Source organism: Leptonychotes weddellii, chromosome 5 (assembly GCF_054177405.1).
Source record: "Leptonychotes weddellii isolate Sample4059 chromosome 5, ASM5417740v2, whole genome shotgun sequence".
In the NCBI taxonomy this organism is placed as follows: Eukaryota; Metazoa; Chordata; class Mammalia; order Carnivora; family Phocidae; genus Leptonychotes; species Leptonychotes weddellii.
The window spans coordinates 91,818,124-91,836,723 of NC_138373.1; the positions used below are offsets into that span (position 1 = coordinate 91,818,124).

An 18,600-nucleotide genomic window follows, 5' to 3' on the forward strand; every position below is an offset into this window, starting at 1 on the left:
TTTTTGCTGTTTTTAAAGATATTATTTATTTGACAGAGAGACACAGCGAGAGAGGGAACACAAGCAGAGGGAGTGGGAGAGGGAGAAGCAGGCTTCCCGCTGAGCAGGGAGCCCGATGTAGGGCTCGATCCCAGGACTCTGGGATCATGACCTGAGCCGAAGGCAGAAGCCCAATGACCAAGCCACCCAGGCACCCCCATTTTTGCTGTTTTTAAGTGTACAGTCAGTTCTGTGGCATTAATACATTCACATTGTTCTACCACCATCACCGTCAGCCACCTCTAGAACTTTTCATCTTCCCTAACTGAAATTTTAGATTCATTAAAATAGTTGCAACAGTATTTTGTTCACACAAAATGGCAGCCTCAGCACCAGAACCCTGTGGGTAGACATTGTTGTGGTACACACTGGGGAAAGAGCTGCAGTGAAGGACAAGCAACTGCCAAAGAAAGCATTTGTAAAGAGTGACTGTTGTGAGGTGGGTGAGGCAGGAGGACTGTGATAGGGATTGAGCAGAGAAGAGAAACCGTTATCTAGTGTGTGTCCAGCATCATATTAAGTGCTGTGTAGATGTTCTCTAAATGAAGCTATTATGAGAGCTAAAGAATAGGTTCATTCCAGAGTTTAGGAAAGGGAGGAATCTAGGTGGTGGCAAGATGAGGACTGCAGAATTTGAAATTTCAGAATTAACTTGTTGCTGAAGTGAATGTGATTTCTTCAAGGAAATACACAGCTCTTTCATGTAGGGTGGTCACTTGGCATTGATCAGGTGGAACCCAAAGAAGCTGTGCAAAAATAATGGTCATAATTAAAAAAGAAACACTGTATTTATCAATTAACTTTGTTTCTCCTTTGAATTTAGATAATACCAACTACCTGGGATTAGGATAAAGGCTAAATGAGATAAAAAAGCATGCCAGGGGGCACTTGGGTGGCAAGGTTGGTCTAGAGTCTGACTCTTGGTTTCTGCTCAAGTCATGATCTCAGGGTCATGAAATTGAGGCCCACTTGGGCTCTGTGCTCAGCAGGGAGTCCACTTGAGATTCTCTCTCCCTCTCCGTCCTGCTCATATTTGCATGCTCACAAGCTCTCTCTCAAATAAATAAATCTTTATTTTATTTTTTTAAAGATTTATTTATTTGTCAGAGAGAGAGAGAACACAAGCAGGGGGAGTGGCAGGCAGAGGGAGAAGCAGGCTCCCTGCTGAGCAAGGAGTCGGATGCGCAACTCAATCCCAGACCCTGGGATCATGACCTGAACTGAAGGCAGATGCTTAACCGACTGAGCCACCCGGGTGCCCCTCTCTCAAAAAATAAATCTTTAAACGGAAAAAAAAAAAAAAAAAGAATGCCAGATGTGAAGGTGGACTGTAATGGGGGGAAATGCCGAAAGAGAGACATATCACCAACTTAAAGTGCATTTACTACTGAGCTGTGTATGCGAACATGTGAAATGAGTGGTGTGATGGAGGAAATCCATACTGATAAAATCAGACAGGCTATAAATTGGGGTATGGAATCCAATTCCATAATTTAGGTTAGAGAAAAGTCTTTTTATTCTCTAGGATTGTCTATTTTTATTAGAGAATTATTAAACTCAGATGACATTTCAGGTACAATGTTTCTTCTATATACCTAAAATACACAAGTATCCCTATCCACATGCCATAAGAAAGATACGTAGCTTTCCATGGGCTTCCAAAGTAGAAGAGTAATGGAATTGTATTAGAACCCATAATGGACAGTAATGTAATCTAGAATTATATTATCATCCATCCAGAAACTGGTCTGAGGGGTACTGTCTATGTGGTTGGGACTTTAAGCATCTAACTATGGAATTAATATAAAACATTTATGTTAAATATTTTTTAAGAAGAATAAAGATTCAGGGATAGTAGGCTTGCTTTGAAGATCTCTATAAAAATAATTTGGTACAAAAATATTTAAGCAACAACATTTACCTGGCACATATTCAAAAATTTGTAGGTCTTACTTCATTAAGGCTCAGACATGCAAAATGGAAATTATGCATCAGTTGGTTGGCTTTTTAAACTAAAATGTGTTTTTTTAGGCCAACAAGGGAATCATTTTAACATCAAATTGTTATTTGATTTTATTAGATTGTTAATAGAAGACTAAAGAGTGCAAAATGGGCTAAGATTCAGATTGTTTTGTTCTGTGAAAATGGAGGTTGCCTCTCAGTTAAATAACATTGGAGAATGAGTATGAGAATTTACTCCTTAGTTGATAATAGAAAGTCACAAGTATTTATTTTTTCCTACTCCTTGTATCTAAACAAGGTTAAATACTAGCATTCACTTGGTATAACTGTCCTGTTATTTATTGCCAAAATAAGTTTATTAGTAAATAATTATTAAAGCCACCTTTGCCATTAGTATGTGGAAGTTTTCAATTATATGACAGATGATGTGCTGGGTAGCTTTAAATAAAAATGCCAGCCAGACAACTTAATCCACCACCTTTTAAAAAACACTGTAGATAAATTTTGTTCAGGAAGCACAAGTTGCATGGTAAAATTTTTGTTTTAGATCATTTCCATTAGAAATAGTAAGCTATTGAAAGGAATAGAAGTAATCTTTAACACAAAAAGCAAACCAAGGTCAATATAATGAAAAAATAAGTGGTTATGAAATACCATGTGAATGTGGGGCAGGATTTCTAAGTCCTTATTCAACAATTTGTGAGGAATAACCTCTCTTTCTAAGGAGGAGATGCATAACAGCAGAGGGCCAGCCCGTTAAGTCCTCAGGACACAGGGTATTTTGTGAATAGCTATAAGTTGTTTAGCATTGACTTTAGGTATTTTCAGGGCTGATATCTCTAACAAATAATCTTACTAAATTAACGAAGTTGCCATACATTTATTTGAAAAGTCCTTTTAAATATACTATTGTAAACTTCAGTGTTCCCAAATGGACTTTATGTGGGGAACTAATTAAGTCATTTCTGAATTTAAGATTTTTTACATCATAGGAAACAGATAAAATGAACCAGTGATTATCTTTACTATTAATGGGAAAGGCAATGAATGTACCAAAAATCATGGTTTTGGTTTACACTAAGACAGATCATCTATTTCATAGCCTGTTGCTTTTATTTTTCTTAATTTTTAAAATTAAGGAATAATTTATATACAACAAAATTCACCCTCCTTAGGGTAGAATTCTGAGTTTTGACAATTACATATGGTCATGTAACCACCCTCACAATAAGTGACTTTTTTTAAAAGAAAAAATGTATTTATCTTGCCCTTTTATAATCAATCAGTCCCTCTCCACATCACCTGCTACTTCAGATTTATTTTCTGCCCTATAGGCTTCTCTTTTCCAGAATGTCATATAGAATTATATATATGTAGCCTTTTAAGTTGGCTTCTTTCTTTTTATGTTTCAAGTTTTTATAATGTAATATTGGTTTCAGGAGTAGATTTAGTGATTCATCACTTAGATATAACACCCAGTGCTCATCACAAGTGCCTGCCTTAATACCCATCACCCATTTAGCCCATTCCCCCCCAGCTCCCCTCCAGCAACCCTCAATTTGTTCTCTGTCATTAAGAGTCCATTTTATGGTTTGCCTCCCTTTTTTTTTTTAATTCCCCTTCCCTATGATCATCTGTTTTATTTCTTAAATTCCACTTATGAGTGAAATCCTATGGTACTTGTCTTTCTCTGACTTATTTCGCTTAGCATAATACATTCTAGCTCCATCCACATTGTTGCAAATGGCAAGATTTCATTCTTTTTGATGGCTGAATAATATTCCAAATATATATGTATATATGTGTATACACACACACACAGCCCACATCTTTTATGGGGGGAGGGATAGAGGGAGACAAAGAGAATCTTAAGCCGGCTCCATGCCCAGGGTGGAGCCCAAGGTGGAGCTGGATCTCACAACCCTGAGATCATGACCTGAGCTGAAACCGAGAGTCAGACACTTAACCGACTGAGCCACCCAGGGGCCCCATACCACATCTTCTTTATCCATTTATCAGTTGATGGACAGTTGGGCTCTTTCCATAATTTGGCTATTGTTGATAACTCTGCTATAAGCATCGGGGTGCATGTCCCCTTTGAATCAGTATTTTTGTATCCTTTGGGTAAATACCTAGTTGTGCAATTGCTGGGTCATAAGGTAGTTCTATTTTTATGAGTTGGCTTCTTTCTAATGCACAAGTGAGTGTCCTTAGTTGATTCCTTCTTATTGCTCAGTGTTATGCCATTGCATGGATTTACCAGTTTGCTTATCCATTCACTAATTGAAGGATGAATGGATGTTACCAGCTTTTGGTGACTATGAATAAAGCCCCTGTAAACATTCCTATACAGATTTTTGTGTGAATGTAAGTATTCATTTCACTTGGTTAAGTACCTAGGAGTGTGATTACTGGGGCATATGGAAGTGCATGTTTAACTTTGTAAGAAACTTCCCTGGCTACTATTGGGTAGCTTAGAATTTAGTACAAGTTTGTGGTAGATGCTGAATATAATCACAGATTACCACTTGTGGACAATGAGAGTTGATAATAGTTATACTTTATTTTAATTATCACTTACAAGCTGCAAATCATGTTTTGGTTTTCTGCCTTTCATCTATAAAAATTCAAAAGCAATTCCATTATATCTTAATTTATTGTACAAAAGTGAATTTAATTTTTTAAAGGTTGTCATTTTACTAGTGTTATTGGCCAAAATTTTTAACCTCTTAAACCTCGTTTTGGGGCACCTGGGTGGCTTAGTCGTTAAGCATCTGCCTTCGGCTCAGGTTATGATCCCAGGATCCTGGGATAGAGCCCCGCATTGGGCTCCCTGCTCCACGGGAGGCCTGCTTCTCTCTTTCCCACTTCCTCTGCTTGTGTTCCCTCTCTTGCTGTGTCTTTCTCTGTCAAATAAATAAAATCTTTAAAAAAACAAAAAAACCCTTGTTTTCTCTTCTACAAAATGGGAATTACTATTTCCTACCTTACCTGTATTATTCCTTTTACAGAAGATTCTGTAAAATCGTGATAAATTATTAATACCTTACAGTGAGGATTTAATGAAATGCTGCATGGAAAGTGCCTAGCAGTACCTGGCACAAAGTAAATGTTAACTATAAAAAAAAGAAAAGCTATTTATTTGTTTGAAAACCAAACCTGAATTTATAATTTAAACGTTGCTATCAAAGCTCAGAAAGCACAGAAGTTGGGGCATTTTTATGACAGGGAAATGTTCTGTTTTTTACATTACTGAAATTTGCCAAGCTTAAGTAGTCTTGGAATCAAATATAGACAGTTTTCCTGCCACAGTGAAATTTAAACACATGGGTGGAGTTTGCAAAGGAAATAAAAGACAATTCAGATTTCTTCTTTCTTTGACTTCTTTTCTCCATGTTTCTAATTATCTTTTTTTTAAGATTTTTTTTTTAATTCATTTGACAGAGAGAGCATGAGCTGGGGAGAGGGAGAGGGAGAAGCAGGCTCCCTGCTGAGCCAGGAGCCTGATGTGGGGCTCCGTCCCAGGACCCCGGGATCATGACCTGAGCCGAAGGCAGATGCTTAACCATCTGAGCCACCCAGGCAACCCTCTAATTATCTATTCTTTTTAGATGAATTGTAAAACCTACTCATGCCTAACATATAAATAGATTTTTTTTTATGAAGAATTAAGTTGATAACCCCCACTTCCTGGTGAGCAAATGGAAGTTACTGTGAGTCTCATTTGAATGAGTACATAGCCCTTCATACCTCATCCTGAACATTGCCCTCCTGCCCTGACACTGAGCAATGCCTAAGCAGGTGCAAGGGAACCAGAGCTTTAGGCCATCAGTGTGTGAGTCAAGACTCCAGACAGGCAAGTCTCTGCCCCAGTGGTTCTTCCAGTGTGGTCCCTGACGTGCAGTCCCAGACCGGCAGTGTCCATGTCACTTGGGAGCGTGTTAGAAAGGTAGATCCTTGGGCGCCTGGGTGGCTCAGTTGGTTAAGCGACTGCCTTCGGCTCAGGTCATGATCCTGGAGTCCCGGGATCAAGTCCCGCATCGGGCTCCCTGCTCGGCAGGGAGTCTGCTTCTCCCTCTGACCCTCCCCCCTCTCATGTGCTCTCTCTCATTCTCTCTCTCTTTCAAATAAATAAATAAAAAAAGATCTTTAAAAAAAAAAGAAAGGTAGATCCTGGAGCTCCACCACAGACTGGTTGAATTCAACTCTGGAGATAGGATTAGGCAACATATGTCTTAAAATGCCATCCAGGTGATTTGATGCAACTGGAGTGTGACAGTGATTGCGTGTGGACACCCTGAGGAGGGGATTGGAGAGATTATTTCCAACCATGAGAGTGATGTCTGTGTAGCCTGTTACTTCATTGTGATTTTATAAATATTTTTATTGACATTTTCTAATATTTCAGGGGATCAGGAATTTTTAAAGTACTTATTGAATGATACAAACTTATAAAGATATATAAAAATGAGTAATAAATATTATACCAGCCAACAAGTGTTCTGAAATAACCTATAAAACTTGGTTTCCTTAGGAAATCTGTGAGTAGTATTTATTCGCCAAGCTCAATAAGCTGTGCTAAAATGGAAGGTTGAAGTGGCAGAATAACATTTGTGATCCTTCAAAATGACATTTTAACATCTTAAGCCTGTGAATCCTGGATGTGTAACCTCTTCAGTCCAAGGCATGGACCCAGTTAAAGTGGAAACAAACTGTTTTCATGTTGGCTTTTTTAGAGCATTACTAATAGTTAAGGAATTAGTCAGTTTATAAACCATCCTATTCCCAAACGTATTTCTAGTTCACTTGAAGCTTCCATGTGTCTCCGTTGTTGTTTATTTTACCATAATAAATCGAAGTCTCTCCATCTTCAGATACTTGGCCTCATGAAAAGCACTGCAGCAGCCCTTCCTCTGGGGAGGTGTGGCATATTATGCATGAGGTTGTCTTTGGGCAGTTAAGGTCTGAGAATGCCCTGAAGTAAACAGTTCCTTAGTGCAGGCTCCTGGCTGATCCTGTGTGTGATCTGCAGTCTTCCAGAGGCTTTAAAGCCGGGAGTGAGATTTTTATCTCATGATCATTAAAAGAGTAAAGTCAAATATTTTATCAAGCCCAAGTAGACTAATTATCAGTATATGTGAAGTCATGACCACTGATCAAGGTAAGTGGTTTCATTTTCTAGTGTATCTTTCTTATGTTTCTTTATAGTGTGTGTGGTCAGTTGATGATACAGCATGCCGAGGGACATGCAAGTGGCAGAGTGTGGTTTTGTTTTAATGTTAAGAATAAGGTTCACGTTATTTTTCAACTTTAACATTAAAATATGTACTAGATTCAAGGTTTTTGGCTCTTTCAAGAGGCGTCTTCTGGGTTACCAAAGTACAAATTTGTTTAAGTTCTGTTTCTCTGACTCATTCTTACTAACACTAGAACAGTTTGAAAATTCAGTCAGTAAGGAGAGGAATGCAGAGAAAGAAAGCAAGAATTTTCTTTTTTTCTTTTCCTTCCGTTTCTGTCGTGAACAAAGCTCACAAATGTTTACCGCTAATCCTTTTCTAGTGCTACTGCATGGAGCAGCGTTCTGTTCAAACAACCCCCCACCATCCCAGTCTGCTTGTTTTAGTAAAGTTCAAGGGACTGAGTGTTCTGGGTTTTACATATTAGATAACATAGTAGAGCTAGGCATGGATTTGGTTGTTTTTTTTTTTTTAATTGTTAGTGGTATTGAGCCACTGTTGTTTTCTTCCAGTGTTCTAGAGAGCATATAAATGGGAAATTGACTTTCAAAGAGGAATGAAATTCTACTGTGTGGTAGAAATATAATCATGTGACAGGAAATTTCTGCTAAAAATATTTTTTAAGACTGAAATGGGTTCATTTTGTGTAGCTATTTTCCCATTGTTTCTGCATGGATATAAACCCTCCTGAAGAATGCGTCCATTGCTAAACAAGGTGAGCTTTACCTTACAACAGGAGGCCTTCATAGTTACCAAGATTCTCTTCCTTCTGACATCACTCCTTCCTTCTTGTGGCCTAAGTGGGGTTTGCACTGAGTGTGGAAGCCCAAAGGTGGGGTTGGTCATGGTACTGCAGCAAGAACCTGAGGCTCCTTTCTGGAGCTGCACAGCCTTGGCTGGCTCTGCTCCCAGGTTCCAGGAGTTGCTAGAGATTAAGGAGCCCAGTCCGTGCCTGCCCTGCTTCCTCTGTCGTCTAGGTGGAATCCTTGATTCTTTTGTGGGGCTTCCAACTCTTCTTGCATAAATAATTTCAGAGTTCATGTCCTCTCTCCATGGTTTACCATCATATTCTAAATATGAAAGTATTTTTTAAAGTGACAAGTATTTTCTTTCCCCATTACTGAAGTTCTCTCTTTGCGTGAAATAGCTTCTGTCTCTTCTCATTCCATCTTCAAACAGTTAGGGATGATTGGGAATCAATAGGGAACTGATCTTCCCTCCTGGAAGGCAGTTCTTAAATGGAGAGAGAACTACTAGAATTTTCTGCTCTGATGCACATCTCCCTATAGTGAGTGACCACTGTTGAAATGTGGGCTTCAGAAGTTCCTTTTACAGTTTTTAAACTGAAAGGACAGTAATGGAGCACTTCCTGCCCACACCAGTGGTTTATTTTGTTGCTATTACATTGTCTAAGAAAACATTTTATGCATGCATATTTAGTGTACATGTTATTTTGTAAAAGTTTTATCTTTTAATGACTGGAAGAAATTTTCCTTTTTAAAACCTATACTTACAGGCAAACTCACATGGAAACTGAAAAGTGAAAAATAGTGTGATGAACGACTCAGTAGCAAGTATTATTTAATCTTTGCAGGGATGATAATATGGTCTTCATTTCATAGTCATCCAAAATATATGTAACTTACATTGTGATCCAAGAGTAGGATTTATACTTGCCCATTTCTCCTTAGACGCTAGAACACCATTCATCCAAAAAATAAAAAGGCCTTTTCCTTGGTGCCTGTAGACCTTATCCCTACTCCCTTTCTGATCTGCCCTCTGATAATCTTTACTCTCTGTGTTCTCTGTTGTTTATAAAATAGGGAGCCAATTTTTACTGGCCGGAAATATATTTTTAAAGGTCTTCACTCTGTAATTCTCTGCATTGTCCCCTACCACAGTGCCTCTAAGCCCTGTTTAGATCAGATCCTTCTAAGATTATTCGCCCTCTGCTAATTGACCAAGGGTCTGTAGTTGGTCCTATGTTGAAGCAGCAGAAGGAAAATGCCTATGAGGAGGAAAATAGTGTTCGCCTTGGAGGTTGGTCATTTTACATGTGGTTATTGAAACCTGGCCTAGGGAAAACCCCTCATTCTCCTCTTAGAGAATGAATATAGACAAGATTTTCTTTTTTTAAAAAAAGATTTTATTTGAGAGAGAGAGAGAGACAGGGGCATGCACCCGCACGCTCATGTGCATGAGTGGGGGGGGCGGGCAGAGGGAGAGGGAAAAGCGGACTGCCCGCTGAGCACGGAGCCCCACATGGAGCTCAATCCCAGGACCCTGAGATCACAACCTGAGCCGAAATCAGATGCTTAACCGACTGAGCCACCAAGGCACCCCCAAGATTTATTTTTAACTAAAAAAAAAAAAATCCCACTAAGTCATTGTGGCCTTCTCCATGTCATTGTGTAGCAACTCTTATTTCTTAGGCTCTGGCTAAAGACCTTAGTCTTCGTTCAGTCTTTTTCCTCTTATATCCAATCTCTCAACAAATCTTGCTTTAAGAGACCTCAAATTGACCATGTTTTAATGTCTCCCCTGCTGCCTCACTGGTTCAAGCCACACTCAAGTTTTCCTTGGATTATTCCAATAACTTCCTATCTGCGTTTGACCTCCTGCAGTCTGTTCTGCACCCAGCAGCCTGAGTGCTCCTTTAAAAATGGAAAACAGGGAAGCCTGGGTGGCTCAGTTGGTTAAGCATCTGCCTTCAGCTCAGGTCACGATCTCAGGGTTCTGGGATTGAGTCCCACATTGGGCTCCCTGCTTGGCGGGGAGGAGTCTGCTTCTCCCTCTACCTGATCTGCCTGCCACTCCCCCTGCTTATGCTCTCTCTCTCTCTCTCTCTGACAAATAAATAAATAAAATCTTTTTTAAAAAAATGGAGGGGCGCCTGAGTGGCTCAGGCAGTTAAGCATCTGCCTTCGGCTCAGGTCATGATCCTGGGGTCCTAAGATCGAGCCCCGCATCGGGCTCCCTGCTTGGTGGGGAGACTACTTCTCCCTGTGCCTCTCCCCTTGGCTTGTGCTCTCTCTCTCTCTCTCTTTCTCTCTCAAATAAATAAAAGAAAAAAAATGGAAAACAGATCATGGTCTCTCCTCTGCTTTATGGCCCTTCAGTGGATTCCCAGCTCTGTCAGAGGAATAGCCTCTGTCCTCTCAGGGATAGACCAGGTCCTGCCTGTCCTGACTCTAACCTCTACTGTTAACTCTGACCTCGATGCCAAATGTACTCCCTGCTCATTCTTATCTATCCTTTCTCCCCCCACCCCCATGTTGTCTCTTATTTCTTCCTGAACATATCTACTGTGCTACTACGGTAGCACTTTTGTAGTTTTATCCTTTGCTTGAATGTTAATCCCCCAAATATTTGTGTGTCTCACTCTCTTCGGGTCCACTCAACTGTCACCTGATTGGGGAAGCTTTTCTTGAACTGCCCCATCCAACAGCCCTCTGTCTCCTTTACTCATCTTTGTTTTCCTCATAGCTCTTTTTGCCATCTAGCATTTATATAAATGTATTTTTTTATTGTGTTGTTCACTGTTCTATCTCTAGGGCCTAGAATAGTAACATATATACTGGGTGCTTTGTTAATATTAGTTATATGAATGAGTACATTTCTAATACTTGTAACCTTTTCTGTTAGGAAATTTAAAGCTAAATGAGCAGGAATATAGAGAAGTTAATAAATTATACATATTTGTAGTGTTCTCCATTTCTTCCCCTCAATTCGCTTTCATAGAGTAAATATTCTGCTTATTAGTTTCTGGTCTTCCCTGTTAAGCAGAATCTGAGTCATGAGTGTCTTTCCGTTGGAAGTCTGGAGGTCAAGTTGATCACGTTAAAAAGAACAAAGAAAAAGGGAGGATGACACTGAAGTCATAGATGGGCTCAATAAGTGGTTTTGGATTATGAATTACAGGGCTCTGTTGGAGAGAGAAAATAGATGGGAGAAGTTTTGGTGTGTAAGACCAAGAAATTTGGGGAACCACTTGCATGGAGAAAATTATGGCAAGATGACAATAAAATGTTTAAGATGTTTTATTACATATTAAAGATGTGCTTTCCCCACTTTCTTTTTCTTGTTTTTTTCCTCCTGCATTTAAGGCATTTAACTTTGAAATTCTCCCAAAGGAGGAAAATAGGAAAAGAATGAAGTTAATATAAAATGTAACAGTGTAGGGGCACCTGGGTGGCTCAGTCATTAAGCGTCTGCCTTTGGCTCAGGTCATGATCCTGGGGTTCTGGGATCGAGCCCTGCTCCATGGGAAGCCTGCTTCTCCCTCCCCCACTCCCCCTGCTTGTGTTCCCTCTCTCGCTGTGTCTCTCTCTGTCAAATAAATAAATAAAATCTTCAAAATAATGTAACAATCTAGAAATGTTTCCTCTTAATAAGTTCTTGTAAAGCTTGATTTAAAGGGAGTAGAAAACCAATTCATGGATTAAAGTGTGAGAATTATTTATGTGTTTATACTTCATCCAGTTTCTTTCCAAATTCATCTGGATAATTGGAAATTGACCTGCATTTTAAAATTTATAACCAGCAGTTAAATTCTATGAACTGTTATTTGCAATATGCTAATATATTTATTTGAGTAATAATAATGATACATTGTTGGGTCACATGACTTCTTAGAAAAATGAAATCTATTTTGAGTATAATAGAAAGAAGTATATAAAGCTTGAAAAGGATTATTTTTGTGACTTTGTAAATGTAAGCCCCCTAATGACTATTGAACTGGTGAAGTTACCAATTTATATAGAATATCACCAGTTTTTCTCTTTTCACATTGCCCAATAAAATTTTTTTCTTGATTTACTTCTATCAGAGTTGCTAATTTAGAGTGGAAAATAGCAAAATAGTGAATGAAAATATTGAGCAAAGAAGATATTTTTGGTACTTCTTTAGTCTAAAAGTCATTAACTTATTTAGATACAGGAGAATGGTAAGGAGACATGCTTAGAGATAGGGAACATAACTGTACAGTAGTCCCCCTTTATCCACGGTTTCGCAAGCAGATGATCCTTCTTCTGATGTGTCTTCAGAAGGTCAGTAGTAGCCTAACAGTATGTCACAATACCTGTGTCATTCACCTCACATCAGCTCATTGTGCAGGCATTTTATCATCTCACACATCATCCCAAGAAGAAGGGTGAATATGGAACAGTAAGGTATTTTGAGAGAGCTCACTCACTAACTTGGTATAGTATAATTGTTCTATCTTATTGCTAATCTCTAACTGTGCCTAATGTATCAAACCTTATAGGTATGTATGTATAGGAAAGAGAGTAAATATAGAATTCAGTACCATTTGCAGTTTCAGGCATCCACCTAAGGTCTTAACATATCCCCTGTGGATAAAGGGGGGGGCAGGGAACTACTGTATTCACTAGACCCAATTCTCTTTTTAAAGATTTCATCTTATTTATTTGACAGAGAGAGGGAGAGGGAGAAGATGCGGGACTCGATTCCAGGACCCCGAGATCACGACCTGAGCCAAAGGCAGACACTTAACCAACTGAGCAACCCAGGCACCCCTCACTAGACCCAATTCTAAAAACCTTTTAATATTCCTGCCTTCAAGGAAGTTTAAGTATGCCTCCACATAGACACAGATAACAGCAGTGACTATACCTGACAAATGTAATAGTATAGATACAAAATATGTTTTTGGAGAACAGAAAAGGAGGAACAGTTGACTGTTTGATTCAAGGAAATTTCCTCAAAAAAGTGACATTGGAACTAGATTAATATGTCTGACAAGAGACTGTTAAGGTAAGGGAACCAACATAGTCAAAAACATACAGAGACATAAGAAAAGAATATGTTCCAGGAATGGAGAAGATAGGAGTGTGCTAGAGCTTTGGGTTGTGTGTGGCTGTGAGTAGATAGACATGAAACCTTTACAGGTAGACTGATGGCTAATGCTGAGATCTCTGATGGTGAAGAGTCTTTTATGCAAATTAGAGTTTTTTTCCTATGGGTCTTGCAGTCCCGTTAAAGGATTTTAAGCAAGGGGAGGAATAAGATTGCTTATATCATGGAATGAATAAAATAAACTTTTTCTTTGTAGGAACAATCCTCTTAGACATAACTAACCATGACATATATAATGCAGTTTTAAAATTCAGAATTAGAAAAGTGGTTATATTTGGTGAATTGGCTTATTTTTCTTCCTTCCTCTGTCAGCCAGAAAAAAAAAAAAAAAGGAAATAATAGAAAAGCTAGATGGAATATTTGCTTTTTAAATTTTGCATGACTGAAACAATCCCCTACACTGTTAGAAGCTAAACACACAGTGCTATTGTGCTCCTGCTCTAGAACCCAGCCAGGGAAAAATATGAGGCCGCAGGGCCTGCTGGTCTGATTACACAGCAGGGAAAGCAAGTATCTAACTTGTTAAGCTGTTAAATATTAAATTTTTAGTAACATGGGATTTTTATTAATGTTTGTCTTGAAAGGGTATCGAAATAAAAAAGTGGGTTGGGATAGATTAGAGACTGTCTCCAAACCTCTTTGTAGAAAGTCACCTACCTACCTTGTCAGATTAAAAATTGCCACTCTTCAAATAGAAGTACGGAGGTCCACATACTACCTACCTGTGACCCATACCTAAGCAGTGACACTAGAGAAGTAAAACTTTCTCTAATTTATAAAGGTAAGTAACTTTCTCATAGTTACAAAGTAAATAGTCATGTCAAAACTTTGGCCTTTTACTAATTTACCCTCTTTTCTCTTAGGAAAAAAATGCACTTCACGGATAAACATTAGCCTTGTTTCCCACAGCAGGTCTGGCTGGTCCTGGACTATAGTGATTGTATTGGTGTGTTTAAATAAGTAGCTTTCATGGTGAAAGACTTGCTGGCCCCGAGGAGCTTTTCCTATTTGGTAGAGGTCTTTTTTTTTTTTTTTTTCTTAAGATTTTATTTGAGAGAGAGAGAGCACAAGCAGGGAGAGGGAAAGGAGAGAGAGAGAAGCAGACTCCCCATGGATCAGGGAGCCCAGCAATGACGGGGCTCGATCCCAGGACCCCAGGATCATGACCTGAGCTGAAGGCAGACGCTTAACCGACTGAGCCACCCAGGCGCCCTGGTAGAGTTCATTTTTATCCATGATTGCTATGAAGCTAAATTTAGGTTTGAAAAGTAAATGAACAGTGTCAATAACTGCAAAACAAAGTGTAAGAAGACAGTGGGCTGAGAAGTAGAAGTCGGCCAATAATTTTAAGGAGGCAATGTGAAGTAGGCAGAAGCTTGCAGACACTAGTTAATAAAAATAGAGTATTAGGCTGGAATGTTTTAGCTGCTGGGAATCAGGTTTAGAGAAATCAGGTTCAGAAAAGTAGGTACAGAATTAATGAAAATAAGCAAAGTCAGGAAGCATTTCGTTATGAAAAGGATGTTGTGTGTGTATGTGAAGAGAAACAGTAGTCAGTGTTTGGTTGCTTATGATTAAGATAATTAACAATTCTGTTTGGTCTTAGCAACATCCTTGTCAAACCGTAATCAACACTGGCCAGTTTGATTTTCTTCTTCTCTCTGGATCTGCAGATAAATTTATTGTGAATAAATGGAAAATAGTTTGGCAGTGGGTAGAAGGAAGAGGAAAAGCCAAGATTCTGGTTAATTTATAAACCAGACATCTTGAATAAATGAGTTGGCTATAGCTCTTAGAAAAAAACAACTTTATTTTGCCCTTCAAGTTCTTTTCTTACATCTGTTTTTATTTCTTTCAGACTTTGTGAAGTCCATAAAATTTAATTTTACTGTTCTAGAAGTCTCCTTTCATAGCAGAGCTTTCCATACTCAGCCAGAAATAATCTCCCTCTTTTGAATTCTCAAGGCTTCTAGCTGATACCTTTTCAAATACACAGAGGATTTCTAGATTTTTGGGTTTTTGTGGTAGTGAATTTTTTTTTTAAAGATTTACTTATTTATTTTAGAGAGAGCATGTGCATTCGCACAGGGTGGGGAGGGGCAAAGGGAGAGGGAGAGAGAGTCTCAAGCAGACTCCACGCTGAGCGCAGAGCCCGTCACGGGGCTCCATCCCATGGCCCCGAGATCACAACCCAAGCTGAAACCAAGAGTCAGATGCTCAACTGACTGTGCCACCCAGGCACCCCTCAGTAGTAGATTCTAAAATCACATAATCTTACTTTACTACCACATAGCAAAGAGGGCGTCATTCTTGAGATTAAATTTTGGGTGTGGCTTAAATAGCCAATTGATGCTGTGAGCCTAAATCTTTTCTATTAAAATTTCACTAAATCTTCATGGTATCTCCACTTTATAATTTTGGTGGAACTTTAGCCTAACAGCTAAAAATTTAAAAAATTTATTTCATACAGCTTCCACTGCAAATACTAATTTGATCTATGCCTTGTTACGACACCAGAAATAGTGGTTCTCAACCTTGACTGCACCTTGCAATCACTTTAAAACACATATACCGTGGGGCACCTGGGTGGCTGAGTTGATTGAGCATCTGCCTTTGGCTCAGGTCGTGATCCCAGGGCCCTGGGATCAAACCCCGAGTCAGGCTCCCTGATCAACGGGGAGTCTTCTTCTCCTTCTGCCCCTCCCCTCCACTTGTGCTCGCACTCTCTCTCTCTCTCTCAGATAAATAAATAAAATCTTTAAAACAAAACAAAACAAAACAAAACACAGATACCTGGGTCCCACGCCCTAGAGACTGTGATCTCCTTGACTTGGGGTTCAGCGCAGGTATTGCAGTTTTCATTTTTAAAGCTCCACAGGTGATTCATGGTTGAGCACTGTTGACCAAAAGCGTGACCTTTTGGCTTAGTGGTTCACATGCAGTAGATAGCTGGGGAAGATAATTTTTACTAAAAATATTAGGAAGGCAACTGAATTAATAGCATAATAGGCATGTGGGATTTAGATCAATAAGAAAGTGAAGATCATACGGTGTAACACTGTTAGTTTACCCCAGAGTCATCTGTAGGCCCAGATGTGCTAGATAAACTGCGTTAGATCAACTGTGCCGTGATGCCATTAATGAGTTTCCTGAAACCTAGAAGTTTTTACTTGAAGAAGTCACATTGCTAGCTGGGGACAGAACCAAGAGTGGTTCTGGAAGATTATAGTGATAACATAACATAGTGCTATAGTAATAGTAGTGTTATTATATAGCACTTAGACCACTAATCTGTGGGGTTTTTTGACTTGATTATTTAGGTCAAGGTCTGCAAACCTTTTCTGCAAAGGGCCAGATCATACATATTTTAGGCTTTGCAGAACACAGGGTTTCTGTCACAGCTGCTCACTTCTGCCAATTTAGTGAGAAAGCATCATACACAATATGTAATAGAATGAGTGTGGCTGTATTTCAGTAAAACTTCATTGACAAAAATAAGTGGTGGACCAGATTTGCTCTGTGAACTGTGGACTGCAGACTTTGAGTTCAGGTGTATTTTAATTTTCCCACTGAGGAACTTGTGGGCTGTAGCTTGTAGCCCCCTGATTCAGGGACATTTTAAACTTCCTACTTGAGAGCAGGGTGAGGATCTTAGTGATCCTAAACACTGATCACTCCACTGGTACTTACTGATCCTTTTTCGGTGCTCTCTCTTGCAAGGTGCTAATAAGTACATACTTATTGAATTAATGTATACATGCAACTTTTAACCTTTTTTCTATTATCTTCAACCAACCCGTGTAACCAGTCTTCCAGTAGGGAAAAAAGATGGCACATGTGCCAGCTGTGGAGAGGAAATGCACTTCAGTTCTTTGAAGTCTGTGGCAGGCTATAATTGCTAGGTTTGGTAGAATTCTCGAAGTGAATAGAGATCTGATTTGCTCTGAGGACATTTATTATCCTAATGTCTTAGAGCAGATTCTAAGACTTTATTTCTAAAAAATTAATTCTTTTCTTTTTAAAAATTTAAATTCACGTTAGTTAACGTTAAAATTTTAAAATTTTAGTTAACATTTTATTAATAACGTTAATAAACGTTAAATTTAAAAATTTAAATTCATGTTAGTTAACGCTAATTTTAACATAAAAAAAATTCACTACCACAAAAACCCAAAAATTAACGTTAACGTTAATTAATATCTAACATTAGATAGTGTATTATTAGTTTCAGGGTAGAATTTAGTGATTCATCACTTGCATATAACACCCAGTGCTTGTTACATCAAGTGCCCTCCTTATTGCCCATCACCCAGTTAGCCCATCCACCCACCCACCTCCCATCCAGCAACCCTCAGTTCCCTATAGTTAAAAGAGTTCCTTATGGTTGGCCTCCCTCTCTATTTTTATCTTATTTTTCCTTCCCTTGCCCCATGTTCATCAGTTTTGTTTCTTAAATTCCACATATGAGTGAAATCATGGTATTTGTCTTTCTCTGACTTATTTCGCTTAGCATAATGCTCTTAAAAAAGTATTTCTTAAACTTGGTTTTGTAATAACTAGGGTGTAGTTAGTGATTAGAGAGTATGTTTAGTTTCTCAAAATAATATTTCAATTCATTTGGATTTAAGATCACTATCATGCTTGTATGTGGTGAGTGGAGTCTTTGGCAGAACAGAGCAAATATGGAAATAGCACTCCAGATCATGAGTCCGTTTGCAGTGCACAGCACACATGGGCCTGACCCTAGTTGTGGTGGAAAGAGCACTGCCCTTGGAATCGAAAGCCCTGGTGCGACTCTTGGCTTTACCACTATTTACCAACCTTACTAGAACATGGAGATCTCTGTCCTACGTGCTTCTGTCGATGCTGAAGGTGAAATGTGGGGCAGTATATGTGAAAGTGCCTCATGAGGTCTTTCCTGGCCTCTCCTTGCAGAGTCTGGGTCAAGTGTAGCAGGAACCACAGTGCAGCCCCGCGCTGACTAAGACTGGACTGTCATGGAGGGAACCTGAGGGATATGCCCACTGGTCTTCAAAGAAAATGTGTAAGAGTATATAACAGAGAGGCCTTCTTGGCCTCAGTAAAGCAAGAAGATGAGAAATCTCACAAATTGAAGGGCAAGTGAGAAGGAGGTCAAAGCGGGGAAGAGGCAGAGCAGTCTAGAACTCTGTCTTGATCTGTTTAGTTACCCCAAATCAAAATTCACATTCTTAACCTCTGTGTCTTAAGTGGGAGTTTTTGAAGCTCCTGGCTACACAGCGTTGGTTGAAACGGAGGCACAGGATCAAGGCAAATAGCTGGAATATAACAGATGTAATCACTTGATGATCTTCTGAGTGAAAGCCAAAGAATTATGAGCTTGGAGTCCTTATCCAGACGGTACTTACAAACGCTATGTAGATGTGACCTCTAACATCAGCCTAGTCACTTACCAGCACCTCCATTTACCACCTTCATAATGGACACCACAAAGCCTGCCTGCCTT

At 39.1% G+C, this 18,600-nt stretch overlaps 1 protein-coding gene across 3 annotated transcripts in view; it reads left to right on the plus strand.

The window, feature by feature from the left end:
• Positions 1 to 18,600, plus strand: part of FGD4 (FYVE, RhoGEF and PH domain containing 4) — a 133,005-nt gene that overhangs the window by 31,760 nt on the left and 82,645 nt on the right. The window contains exon 1 of one of the 3 annotated variants that reach the window (XM_081821472.1): positions 6,913 to 7,162. The exons of the other annotated variants lie outside the window; for them this stretch is intronic. Within the exon in view, the coding sequence (XP_081677598.1) occupies positions 7,075 to 7,162 (88 nt within the window). The 5' untranslated portion in view covers positions 6,913 to 7,074. Of the gene's footprint in view, positions 1 to 6,912; positions 7,163 to 18,600 lie in introns of those variants that run through there. 3 annotated transcript variants of the gene reach the window in all.